This window comes from Lagopus muta, chromosome 8, assembly GCF_023343835.1.
Source record: "Lagopus muta isolate bLagMut1 chromosome 8, bLagMut1 primary, whole genome shotgun sequence".
Classification (NCBI taxonomy): Eukaryota; Metazoa; Chordata; class Aves; order Galliformes; family Phasianidae; genus Lagopus; species Lagopus muta.
In genome coordinates this window covers 26729530-26742394 of record NC_064440.1, presented here as the reverse complement: position 1 = coordinate 26742394, position 12865 = coordinate 26729530, and the positions used below count along the sequence as shown (strand labels likewise).

The following is a 12865-nucleotide window of genomic DNA, read 5'->3' as shown; positions in this document are numbered from 1 at the left end:
ACCAACTAAGCAATGGAGCTCTTCAGCTTCCTGCTGTTTACACAGGGATCGCTTCCAAACAGATTTTCCTTTTCCCCCAGAAAAGGTAATCCATGACCCGTTGCTATCCCAAACAGACATGTAAGGGTCTATTCAACCTGGAGAATCCTGCTGTCCAATTCCACAAGGATCTTGTAACCTCCTGTACAAAGACATGGTGACAGCTAAAATAGCAACAACTGAAAAGCTTTCTGCAGCAAGAAACCAGCTGACACCTGGATTTTATTTTAACTAAAGCAATCTTTGCATTTAATGAGGCCAGTACTCAGTCATTTGAGCCTTTGCAGCAAGGCTCAAAACTGTATATCCCAACTCTCTCTCCAAGACACGGTTTTTCACAGTATCAACAAACTCTCTGGACACCAATGCAGAAACACTGTGATGGATGAAAATGACGCTCTTTACTTTAGGTAACACTGGCTTAGTCAAGTAGCTACAAGCTTCCAAATTGAAAGTCAGTCAATAGCTATCATTGAAGACTTGACTCAAGAGTTGTTAGACTGAACCAATGAAATGATGTTGATGGGAGAGAAACAAGTTCCTTTGATTCCTGGCTATGAGAGGTGCTTCTGGAACTGTTTTGCTGTTGAAAATATTCACTTTGCAACAAGGTACTGCAACAAACCTGCCCAATTCCAGTGATCAAAATGCAAAGTCTCTGGCAAGTGGCACTAGAAAAGAAGAGATTGCTCATCACACCGATTTACAGCAAGTCCCACAAAAAAAGAGTGCAAGACTCAGTCATCCAACCTCAGTATCATTTTTAGACCTTTCAAAGGGAAAAGACAGACAGCACAAGCAAATGATGGACACGTTAATTCTAAGCAACTACGCTTCTGTGGAGGGCTCCCAGGGTCCTGTAATTGCTTTCATTCTGATGAAATGGGAAAATGCTACAAAGATGGACTCATAAGAAGGCTTATAGAATTTGCAAGTTGTATTGCAATCAAGGGAAATGATTCCTCCCCAACCATATGATTTATAACTGGCTGACACTGAGAAAACTTTTTAGCCTGTCTGTCACCACTGGGACAAAACCATCACCATCTAACTGCACCTTGTGAGAACATCATTCACTCAAACATTTGAGCTGGTTAGCTTACCTGGAGTAAATTCAGCTGCACAGTCTTTGGAGACTCGCTTCCATTCTGGAGGTTAGAGTTGCAATCTTCAGAAATAAAAATACCTTAAAACTGTACCAACTCCCTACAGAATAAATCACTGCCATTTATTAAGATTTCACTAGGACAACTAGCAAGAAAAGACAGTTAATTCTTAATTTGACAAAGTAAAGATGTAAAATAACGTTTGCACCAGCTGTAGCTATAATTCCCCGTGTCTGCAGCTTACAAAGGTGAGCTACATCTTTGTATTTAACAGCAACACTAAGGCATATTAGCATCATCACCTGCGACACAGCAGCCATCTCTGACGCAGCTCTTAGCAGATGACAGAAATATTAGTAAGATTCAGGAGGATGGACTGCAAACTAGAACTAAATCATTCAACACCTGAGGTTAGCCGAACACTTACAGAAATGAAAAAATAATGCACTCCACAGCTCCTCTGTGTATTTCTCTTCAGGCTTACCTCCCTTGTTTTATGACTCCAGATGAAAAGTAAAGGTTTTGCTTGGGAAAGGGCAGAAGGACAATAGAGAAGAAAAGAAAAAAGTTAAAAAATAAAAAAATAAAAAAAATTGCATTCCCAACTTCAAGAACTGTAACTAAAACAAAGCACTGGCACTTAGCAGTTCTTTTTCTGCAAAATGATTTGATAGTCTTTTGTCTATAACTTACATAGAAATTTTGTATAGAAATCATTTTGAAGTCTTCTCGGCCACCCTCCTCCCCCCTTTTAATGCACCTCTTTTCTTCTTCCTTTGCAGGAATAATTCTGAAAATAAAACAGGAACTACAGCCTTGTCAGAGCAGAACAGCCAGCTCTTCTGGATTAATATTTACCTTCATAATCTAAGAAGTTTGATCAGATAGATGACAACAATGGTTTATTTTAATGACTGCAGAAGCACAGTTTAATGACAACAGCTCATCAGTTCCATTCTTAACATTTTTCTATAACTGTTTAAATTACTCATCTGTGCTACAATAAACAAAAAATGACAATTAAAACAGTAGATAGGGACCAATGTATATACATTAAACTCCCAGTTACCAAACCAGAACTTTGTGAAATGCTAAAAACCACTATTTATTCTATTTTTAACTGCTATATCACACACAGAAAGAGCTTTGGATTTGTAAAGCTGCTAACAATTCTCTGAGACCTACACATGTATTACACATATTTATCTATGCACATCTCACTTAACAAGGCTGCATTAAATAGATCTTCTGTACCTGCAATACAGTATCAAATGTAACAACAACTGTGATTATATGAAACCACACATTTTAGAATGTGTTTTTAATTATCTGATTTAAAAACAATTAAATATATATTTTTAAAACGTACACACTTATGTAGACAACAACTCCATTGGTGAACAGAGACATAAAATGACCATGTGAGGCCCTCAAAATTCGTTTCAGTATTTTCTAATTATTTGTGGCTCAAGAAGTCCAAGGTGGCCTGGTAAGATGTGCACTTTCCCATTACATCTCAGGAGCAATATTAAACATTGCTCAAATAAGAGTCACATATTACTGTTCTGCTTTCTGTATTTCCACTCAGACTTTCTACACTAAAGCTGTAAGGGATTGTACAAGTGTATCAAGACACTGACATTTTTGATCTTTAATATAATGATACACAATGTGCATCTTTTAAAAAGGAAACAGAAGAAAATTGTATACCAGGTGCATTTAAACTACTGTATCTGTTCAACATTACAAAACCACAAACCCATTTTACTGTTATATTTACACTCAAAAACTTTCAACTATTTCACAACCATACAACTACTTACATTTAAAAACTGCTAAAAACAGGAAAACATTTTTAGAAAGCCATGTGTTCTGTCAGGTTTTGTTCAGTTACTACTGGAATGCAGTTGCTCATTGACTATTCTGAGAAACGAATATCAGAACAGAAATAATCAAACATAAGTAAGCAAAAAACTAAATAGCTTACAGGGATGATGAACAGACTTCCAGTACACAGGATCAGAAGCAGCAGGAACCCAAAACTAGAAAATTCTACTTAATGCATAAGTGAATCCCTGATCAAATACATAAAAATACAGGTGATAACTTCTGTAGCTCTCCTGTACGTCTAGGGGTTGTTAGTGTCACTTAGCACAATGTCAGAAGTAGCATTTTGCTATGGATATGTAGCATTAAACAAACAACAATCACTAGAAATACTGTGAAAGCTAGCTCAGAAAACAATACTGGCAGGGTCACTAAATTCTCAGCGAGTGAGAATCAGGGTGTTAATCCCGTTTGCTAATATGTGACAAGCAGTGCACAAAGACTTGCCACTAGCTAGTGTGCATCCAGGGAGCACAGTCTGCTCCATCTGCTCCAATCTCTCTTAACATATATAAGGCCTGCAGAAGCCCAAAGGAAGCACTGCTGTTCTCCAAAACCCAAATCAAGACCCCACTTTTCTACACTTAACTGGATGACTTCAGTAAAGAATCACCGTATTATGATGACTTTAAACAGTAGAAAAGTAACAGTGTAAAGTTTAAGAAATAAAAAAAATGCTGAAAGCTGTGATGTCAAAATAATGCAATTTTAGGCACTTGTGAGAAAAAATTGTACAGTTCATTCTTAGTGCATCTCACCAATGTATTCCTGCACAAACTACAAAAGCTGGTTACTGTGCCACTGTGTCTAAGAAAGGATTCAACTACAGGAAGCTTAGAAGTTCACTTCCTAGTAACTGGTATTATGCCATCATTGTTGGCAGACATTTTAAAGAAAGAGAAGTTACAATGTCATTGGAAAGCCCTCAGTATTTCAACAGTTACTGGTAATTCCTGGAGGAAGGCCAAAAATTGGTGGTTCATTTTTTTATTTTTTTTTTCCCATCTAGAGATCTCAGATCAAATCTAAACACTGTTAAAAAATGGTGACATAACCTTCACAAACAACATCTCCAGACTAAGTTAGAGAGCCTGTAAAAGAACACCCGGGAATACTTCTGTACCCAATGCTGAACATGCTTCCAAATGATCAAGTTCACATGCAAGTTAAAATGAAGTAAATGTTCTTTGAAACAAAGGCCAGGAAATCAACTCATTTAGCAATAATTTACCATCTGTCCCAACAAATGGAAATAAATGACATTTTTTAATTTGCATTAGATGCCACTCCATCTGATAGATGGACAAATGACTGCACTAGAGTCGTACATTTTCAAGCAATCCGTTTAGAAGACTTCCCCAATACAGTACTTGCTGTGAACTTGACCTCCTCCATCTGTAAGCCACTACAGAAACAGGTAAATCCTATTTGTAAACTGAAACTGCAAATGTCAAAAATAAGGACTTAGGACTAAATATTCTCAGCCTTGAGTCAAATGAGCTCTTGTTTCATGACAGAGCAAATACGGCTCTAACAGAACACAGCACTTTCCTTTGACTCCTTCCGAGCCATTCCAGCATTTACAACAATACCACAACTACACAGAAATTCTTCCACAGAAATGACTTATTGTTAGGATGTATCAATATTTCTGTAACTTTTATACTGATGAATTCTAAAATCTAATTCTAAAATCTGCATCAAATAGAAGCCAGCTGGACGGCTCAGAGACAGGACAAGCTACAGCAACTATTTTCCCCCTCAAAAACATGCAAACAAGTTGCAAGTATCTGATACTCATTGGGCCCAACAATCTCCCAGTTTCTATAGTTTCTACTTCTTTAAAAACAAATGAACAAAAAGTTGAAATCATATTGCCTAGATTTCTTTCCACCTAGCAAAACATGGAAAACACCTTCAGCAAACATACAACCAACACAATAAATAAAATGACTGTGTGTCACCATCAATGATGGTGTGGCATCTCCTTCCATATAATTCCAAACCAGTGTAGGAACAGCATCTGACTCCATCTTTTTTCCTGTATAACACAGAGATGCTACTGGCTGTCAGAATCACCGTTAAGGTATTTACCTATTACACACAGTTTAGTGGCTGACAGTAATGCCCACTGTGTAGGATCCCTGAGTGCTTCAAAAGCAGAAAAAATAAACAAAAAACCACCCCAACAACGAAAAAGCAAATTTCTATAGAGAAGATAAATTGAAAGCTCCAGGATATTATACGTACATGACAATAAAGTCATTATAGATTCTTTTTGCTATTAAGTACGCTGAGGCTGTGCCTTTGAAGAATGCAAGTTTTACAAAATATAAAAGGTATTCAAGGGGGGTGAGGGGAGAAGCAAGGAGAATAAGTCACTTTCTGCAGCTGAGGTTACAGAGCATTCCATCTCCATTCATGGCACTGCCATCGAGTTCCTAAAGCCTTGCTCAGACAACAGAAAAATTGAAGGCAGTAAGGGGAAGTTTCTAAATGGCCTTGCCAGAGAATTAAGTCGATTCTTGTCTTCTTCTGTAAATTAAAACATAGCAGAAACCCAAATATATTGCTTTCTGTGTACCAGAAAAACATCACCCTCCTATGAACGTAACCAATCATTAAACTAGTGGTTCAAACTTTTAAGTTATTACCCTCCAGCACTAAAATGACACAACCAGTAAAGATATCTTATAAAAGCAGAGAATTCCAATTGAAAAAAAAAATCAAAAATAAACAAAAACTATTGCAATACAGATTTAAATAACCACATTTTAATCCATAGCAGGTAAATGCTGTTAGTACGTGGGGAAGATGGCGTTTCCACCTTTACTAACAAATCTTTTAGATCTATATAGTCCAGAAATGAAAAGTAACTTTTCCCTTGAAAAATGGCATATTTTATTAAATCTATGTAAGTAATCTATATCTAAATAGTAGGCTGCATACTAGAAATTACAATTTTGTCCAGTGAAAGTATTTTTATTAAGAAAGGCTATATAGAATAAAAACACAGTTTTGGGTGTTGCCCTGTCCAAACTGCAAAACCAAATGTTCTTCCTTTACAAAAGCTAACAGCATTTTCATTTAGGCACATCCAGGCAAATGTTACAAGTCAGGAACGACACTTCCTCCACGTGATAGGAACGCCAGCAAATGGGATGGCTAAAAATCCATTTTACAGAGTCTGTAGGTAAAGGTGGTGTAAGAATTTTATCTTCCAGTCTGTAATCTTTTCTAGGATGAAAATGGGGACTTCTTGTATACCAAGGTTTCAGACTCACGGAGACAACAGATGTGAAAAATTTCTTCTCACAGAATGCAACCTTGGTTCCTAAAGAGAGAGGAAAAATGCTGTGTTGTTTCCTCTAGTTTGAGCTGTGTCTGAATTATTACATTAATAATGCTCTAACGAAAAATAACTGTGCATTTTGATACTGCATCAGCACGACAGATGTGGTTCAAGGAAAGACAAACTTCTATTAAGTACACATGTGAAGCTGACAGTGGCAAAAAGAACCTTCACTTGTGTATAAGAACATTAAATGAGTTCAGATTTAATTTACCTAAAAGTTTTGTTCACTGATAATTTAGCCTTAGTGAAGTATTTTTATAATGTTATCATGCAAAACCATGTAGCAGATTCTATATATGAATTCTCTATAAAAGCTCAAAACTCAGCTTAGCATTAGGTATTCCTAAGAACTGTTTTAATTTTAGATGTTATATAAATATATAATCTGATACCTGAACGCTTCAACGTAGCTCTCTGCAGCCAATCTTTGTATCTTTTGTTATTCAACTATTAACATTGTCCTCTCCCTTCAAGCTCTGTCAGTTTCCTAACACTATCAGCTAATACTGTACTTCTTATATTCCTATTAGGATATCCAATCAACCCGAACCTCAAGATTTCAGTTTATTACCATCTACTCAATCCAAACCATCTTGTGGGTTTCCATCCCGAATTTCTAGGCTCACATGCTGTCTAGTACCAGCCTTCATCTAGAACCCATTTTAATCTTCCTTATGTCAGCAGAACTTCAGTTCCAAATATTTTTCACTCTTTCTTTAGCTTTGACTCCTATAAAAATATGGATGGCAAAAAATGTTTTCTTCTCTGTACTGCCATGTCCCAATGTGATGGTGAAGACTTAATTTCACACTGGTGGGACTTTTAAAAGTCATATCCAGGGACAAATTTTACAGACACATAAGCAGACAAAAAGTCACATTCTAAGCACGTACCAAGCCCCTGCTATGTACTGTGGGGCTGTTAAAAGGCTATCACCTAACAAACCAAAATAAATTACTTTAACATGTGTAAAACATATGTTTTTCCCTAACTTCATCTTATTAAAATACTCCATTTTTGAAGAGAAGTAAACAACTCAAAGCAGCACCTTTTTCACAGAAGAAATATGGTTGAGCACTTGCCACAGAGTATAACTCCATGAATACAAATCACCATGTATCACAAAATAAAAAGAGGGAGGGAAGAAACTACAGTGGTAATAATGGAAACTTAAACAGTTTCATGAACAAAAATCATGTACCGAAGAACTAAGAACTGTCCTTGTTGGTAAAGGAAAAGCAACCCACGCATGCACTGAACTTGGAAAGTTGAACAACAAAGAAAATAACTGTGGAGTGAATATACACAGAACTATCTCAGGAATTAATTACACGAATTACGTTATGTCTGTTTTACATAAATATCAGAACATTTACAAATAGGCAAAAAGCAGTTAAGTAGTACCGCAGATTATGTTCAATTCTCCCTTATCAGGTTTTGTTGTTTAGCCATTTGTAAATATCAAGTATTGCAATGGAACAACTGACCCTAAGCTTCACAACAGGCAGCTGCTAGCTGGTATGTTGATGATCTCAGCCACACTGGAAGGACTGGACAAGAAAATCAGAACAGGTACACTAAAGCTGCCCGAAGTGCTTAATAGTGAATGCTCCACACTGCCTGTAAAGAGAGACAGAGAGAGAGAAAATAAGATCAGAAAAAGCAAAATAAGCCACTAAACTAGAGTAAGAACAACCTATTGGAAAAATACAAGCTCATTGAAAGAACACAGCAGGAAATAATGTGAGACAAAGCATGCCATCTGCAACTTGCTATGTTAATATAAAATTAACGAATATGGTTTTGGTGGCGTTCAACCTGTCCCTGTGAGGAGCAATAGATCATGCCACAGTTGGTGACAAACCTCTCATTAATTGTGCATGAGGACAATTTCTGTGTTATTCATGCTTCCGAGACTTAGGGAACTTAAAACAAAAGCTTTAGTCTACCTTAATTACACTACATGTACTAATGAAAAAAGACTTACTGGACTGAAAACATGCTTTAAGGTTATTTTTTGCTGTTGCTGTTTCAGATGGAATGCCGTAAGTGTACAGGTTGAACATAATACAAAATTACTATACTTTTCCCAAAATGATTACACTAAGACTTCCACTTTAAAAGGTAACTTAGGTATAAATATGCATACATATATACAGCTATACGCTTATATAAACATACGGATATTTACGTGCATTATATGCACACTTAAAATACACTCAAGCTTATTACTGCAAAGAAAAATGAAGCGCTCTAAGTTCAATTAAATTTACAGAACCATCAGTATCTGAGGCGTTAGCATCCTGCACCAAGAAAACCAGAAGGTGTATGTGCACAAAAGTTCGATTACACACCAAATGAATGCCCTAAATTCTGTTCTCACATTGGAAGATCTTTCTTTGGTTTTTGAGTTAGAGGCAATGCAATTATCTGCAACATCCAAGTGAACAATCTTTGATGTTTCTAAAAACATTTTGTTACAGCAAATATAAAATCTCATTGAAAAGCTAGTGAAATGATTGTGGAGAATAAAGAACAAAGTGGTAACAAAAACCAAACACACAAATCTGAAAACCAAATTGTTTTTCTGCTGTTGGCAGGTTCTTGATTCAAAAGCCAGCAAATAGCATGTTCAGGAAAAAAACAAACCAACAAAACAAACAAAAACCCCTATGTTCCTACTTTTGTACCCTTCTATGAATTTCTACAAGATTTTCTGAAGGCTGAGCTTAAAATTAATTAATACCAAAGCTCAGTGCTCCATTCCAGTGCCCAGCACTTTCAGTTTCCAACAACGAGATCAGGGAAGACCAGCTGGCCATCAGCTAAAACTGTGAGGATAGACACAGAGGTGAAGTAGATCAATTTATGTCCCCTTACAGGACACTTCCAAGTTCAATACAAGAGAAAGCATCTTAAGGCCCTAAAACATCTCCCACAGGAAGACACCATATCATTACGCACTTTCAATGATGGCCAAAATATTCCACTGGATAAAAATCATAGGGACAGCAAAGATACACCCCTACAAAGTTCACAACAGTTGGAAAAAATGACTGAGAAGAAATAAAAGCATGAAATAAATTTACTAAACCCATTCACCTTCCCATCCCCACATGGCACAACTTTTTTTGTATCTACCCTTGGTTTTTGTAGACGTAACAACCAGCTCCCTGTGCCTCATGAGTTTCCCTCAAAGTAATTTTCCCTGGTCTGGAACCAGAAGAATTTCAGTCTTCCCTTACTGGTGCTACTGTTACCATAGACTACACAGATCTCTCTCCCAAAGACAATTCCCTATCTGCCCTCTAGATGCAATCAAGCACTGATCCCCTTATTACAAGAGGTAATACAAGGTCTACAGAGAGAAAAGATGATCAAGGGGAGGCTACTAGTATACTATACTCAAACTGAATATTGGTATTAAACAACAAATTTGGATCCAATTATCATTTACTTCCAGAAATTGGGCAGTTTTATTCTAGTTTTAAGGGCATTACAAATTCTGTACCAAAAAAGTGACATTGGGAAAATACTATGTAAATATTATTTGTCACAATAGAGAAAATGAAGAACAAATTGAAGCACCGTCAGAGCTGAAGCTCTGTTAACTGTTAAACAAATGCTTTACAAGACGAATGAACAGAGTTCTTATACATTCACAACAGCAATGGAAACACAGGCTCAGAAGCGCATGACTTTCTTTCTTGGTAAATATTTCATAGGTTTTGGTTGTTCACCTCTGTGGCTTCATTAAAATATGACTGCAGTGCACACTCTCTCAAGCTATATTTGAAAGTACTATGTTAGCAGTGCCAAAACTATCCAGACAGGGTCTGTTAGCCACTCTCACCATGTGACTTAAAGCTCCTAGCAGGACTAATATTAAAGCATATGTTTAATCCTAACAGAATTCCTATTGCACTGGAGACAATTACTTTCAATACAATGCCTGTATTTTAGAACGTGCTACCTCTTACAAGGCCACTACTTGTTATTTTTCAAACAGCAAAGATACATTTGTTGGTATATTTTACCAAGAATGCAGTCAGCAGGCAATATTTTTCTGCAGCTGTGAAGCAGGTGGTAACGATACAACCACTCGCTTAATACACACCAGCCTGCTCTCAACATTTGCTCTTTTATTTCCAATCTCTGTTGAGTGTTCAGCCATTGAGATAGACAACACCAGCTGATACATGCATAGCATATTCAAAACTATGTGAAAAGTTAAAGTGAATGGAGAATTGTGTTCCAGAACTGTTAGTTACTAAATATAGTTAAAAACCAAACAAGAAATTAAGAACTGCCTGAAATGATTTGACATGATCCCGTAATAAATAAAATCATCACAATTCTACCAGTCATTAGAAGGTTCTGAAGATATTTGTGAAGCTGTTTGAAACCTGAATAGAACTTAGTTTCAGTTACAGTCTCTAATGGAAAAATTCTGAGAAAACAGGTGAGATTGAGCAACAAATACAATGAAGGAATGGACAGCATTAGCTGCTCCAAGCTTAATCAAGCTTCAGTCTGCACTGCTAACACAACTCCACCCTGACCCAAATTTCCAGGGTAAGTAGAAGAGCTTGTGCAATTGCCTGACAAACTGGTCTGAGAAATTAACACAAGTTTAAGCTAGTGCATTCTGTGTAGTGGGAATGAAGAATCATATTTAATAACATCAGTTCCCTGACCTGTTTTAACACACTGCCACACAAAAACTTGTACCAGCACAGGAAACGGGTGATATGGAAAAAAGATTGAGTTCCTGGGTTACACCAGCTTCAGCTGTGTGCAAAATTGCTGCTACAGCTGTGAAAAGAGACATATGTAACACTGCTTCACAAGATAAATGAGTATGAGCTCATTTCCTATGCCACAGTAACTGTTCAAACACACTTTACCATGCACAGACATACCCTATGGTCAATTAACATGTCATCACTTACTGCTAAGTAAACTACTTCACCATAAATAAAAGCCTTGGTACCATGCTAGTTACTGTGCAAGAGAAAGAGCTACCCCGTGCTACAGATGCATCTTGCAATTTACTTCACACTACTTTGCTCCTTAGGGCTAGGAGAAACAGTAAGTCAGGTACCAAGGAAAAAACCTCCTTCTGTGTTTGATACAGTAAGAATGATTTGTTTTTTACTCTGAGAGTACTGATATCAATTTTTTTCTTTGTTTTAGTGTCTTAATATGATGAGAAAATGGAATGTAAACTGAATATTATAGTCACTGTGTTATGCCCACTTCCATTAAGTGTCTAAGTGTATGAATTACTCAGCATTACTATTCCTGAGTTCATATCCAGCTTGTATTTTCTTTTTTCAGTTGGAGTAATTACATTTTATTTCCAAACAACTCTTAATGTTACAGCCCCCTCTGCTGGCTATTTTAGTAGATACTGTTACACAGTGGTCTGGGAAAAGATTCTTCTCAAGAGAAACCTAAAATACAGATGCGAGCTTTGGAGTACTCCCTATTCATTGTTATTTGTAGCTGGAGGAAGTATATTCACTGAAGAAACACTGCCGTATCAAGTAAACCCACTAAGACACTTAATCCCCTCTTATGATGCGAGATCTAGGCTAGATTCAATTTCACAACTTTTGATATCATCCTTAGTGCTGCTCCAGAAGTTATGCCTCCTGTTTTATTACACTGGCCCACAGCATCAGAGGTAGATGTGGTCTGGCAGTAGGGGCTGGACCTTCCCACCAATATTCCATTACATTTTATTGCTGTGTGACAGATGACAGCAAAGGGGCAGTCTGACAAACTGGTGCCTGACAAGAAGAGTGTATGAAGCAAAGGTAAATTACTGAATTCCTCCTCTTGGAAAAAAAATGGCACCAACACTCATCTATGCTTGCTGAACATTTAAGGAGACCAAATAATGGATGTGAGCACAGTGAGAGGTAGGCAGTGCATTTCAGTAGTGGCAACAGCTGATCACCTCTGCTGGTGCAGAATTTTTACATGTGACACACGCGCTCTTGTCCATCACTAGAAAAAAAAGGATCCCTAACTGTCATAGAACTGTAGGATGGATTGGGTTGGAAGGGACCATAAAGATTATCTAGTCCCAGCTAGTTTCCTGCCACAGGCAGGGCTGTCAACCTCTAAATCAGGTACAATTGTCCAGTCTTATCCAACCTGGTCATGAACATCTCCAGGGAAAAGGCATTCATAACTTCCCTCAGCAGCCTGTTCCAGCATCTCATCCTTCTTTCAGTGGAAAATTTCACTCTCACATCAAATCTAAATTCCCCTTCTTTTAGCTTAAAGCCATTCTCTTATGTTCCTTCACTACCTATTCTCTTCTGCACCTAAGCTCTCTTCAAGCTCTGGAAAGTTGCCATGACATTTCCCCTGAGCCTTCTCTTAATGAAGCTGAACAAGCCCAGCTCCCCCAACCCGTCTTCACAGGAGAGGTGCTCCAGCCCTCTGATCATCTTCATGGCCCTTC

At 37.3% G+C, this 12865-nt stretch overlaps 1 protein-coding gene across 4 annotated transcripts in view; it reads right to left on the bottom strand.

Annotated features, from left to right (window-relative positions):
• Positions 1–1764: 1764 nt before the first annotated feature.
• BOLL (boule homolog, RNA binding protein) overlaps positions 1765–12865 on the bottom strand; it is a 33153-nt gene continuing 22052 nt past the window's right edge. For all 4 annotated transcript variants that reach the window (XM_048953504.1, XM_048953506.1, XM_048953505.1 and 1 more), the window contains 2 exons: positions 7875–8007; positions 1765–6366 (listed from right to left, as the gene is read on the bottom strand). In XM_048953504.1, the coding sequence (XP_048809461.1) occupies positions 7984–8007 (24 nt within the window). In that variant the 3' untranslated portion in view covers positions 1765–6366; positions 7875–7983. The remainder of the gene's footprint in view (positions 6367–7874; positions 8008–12865) is intronic.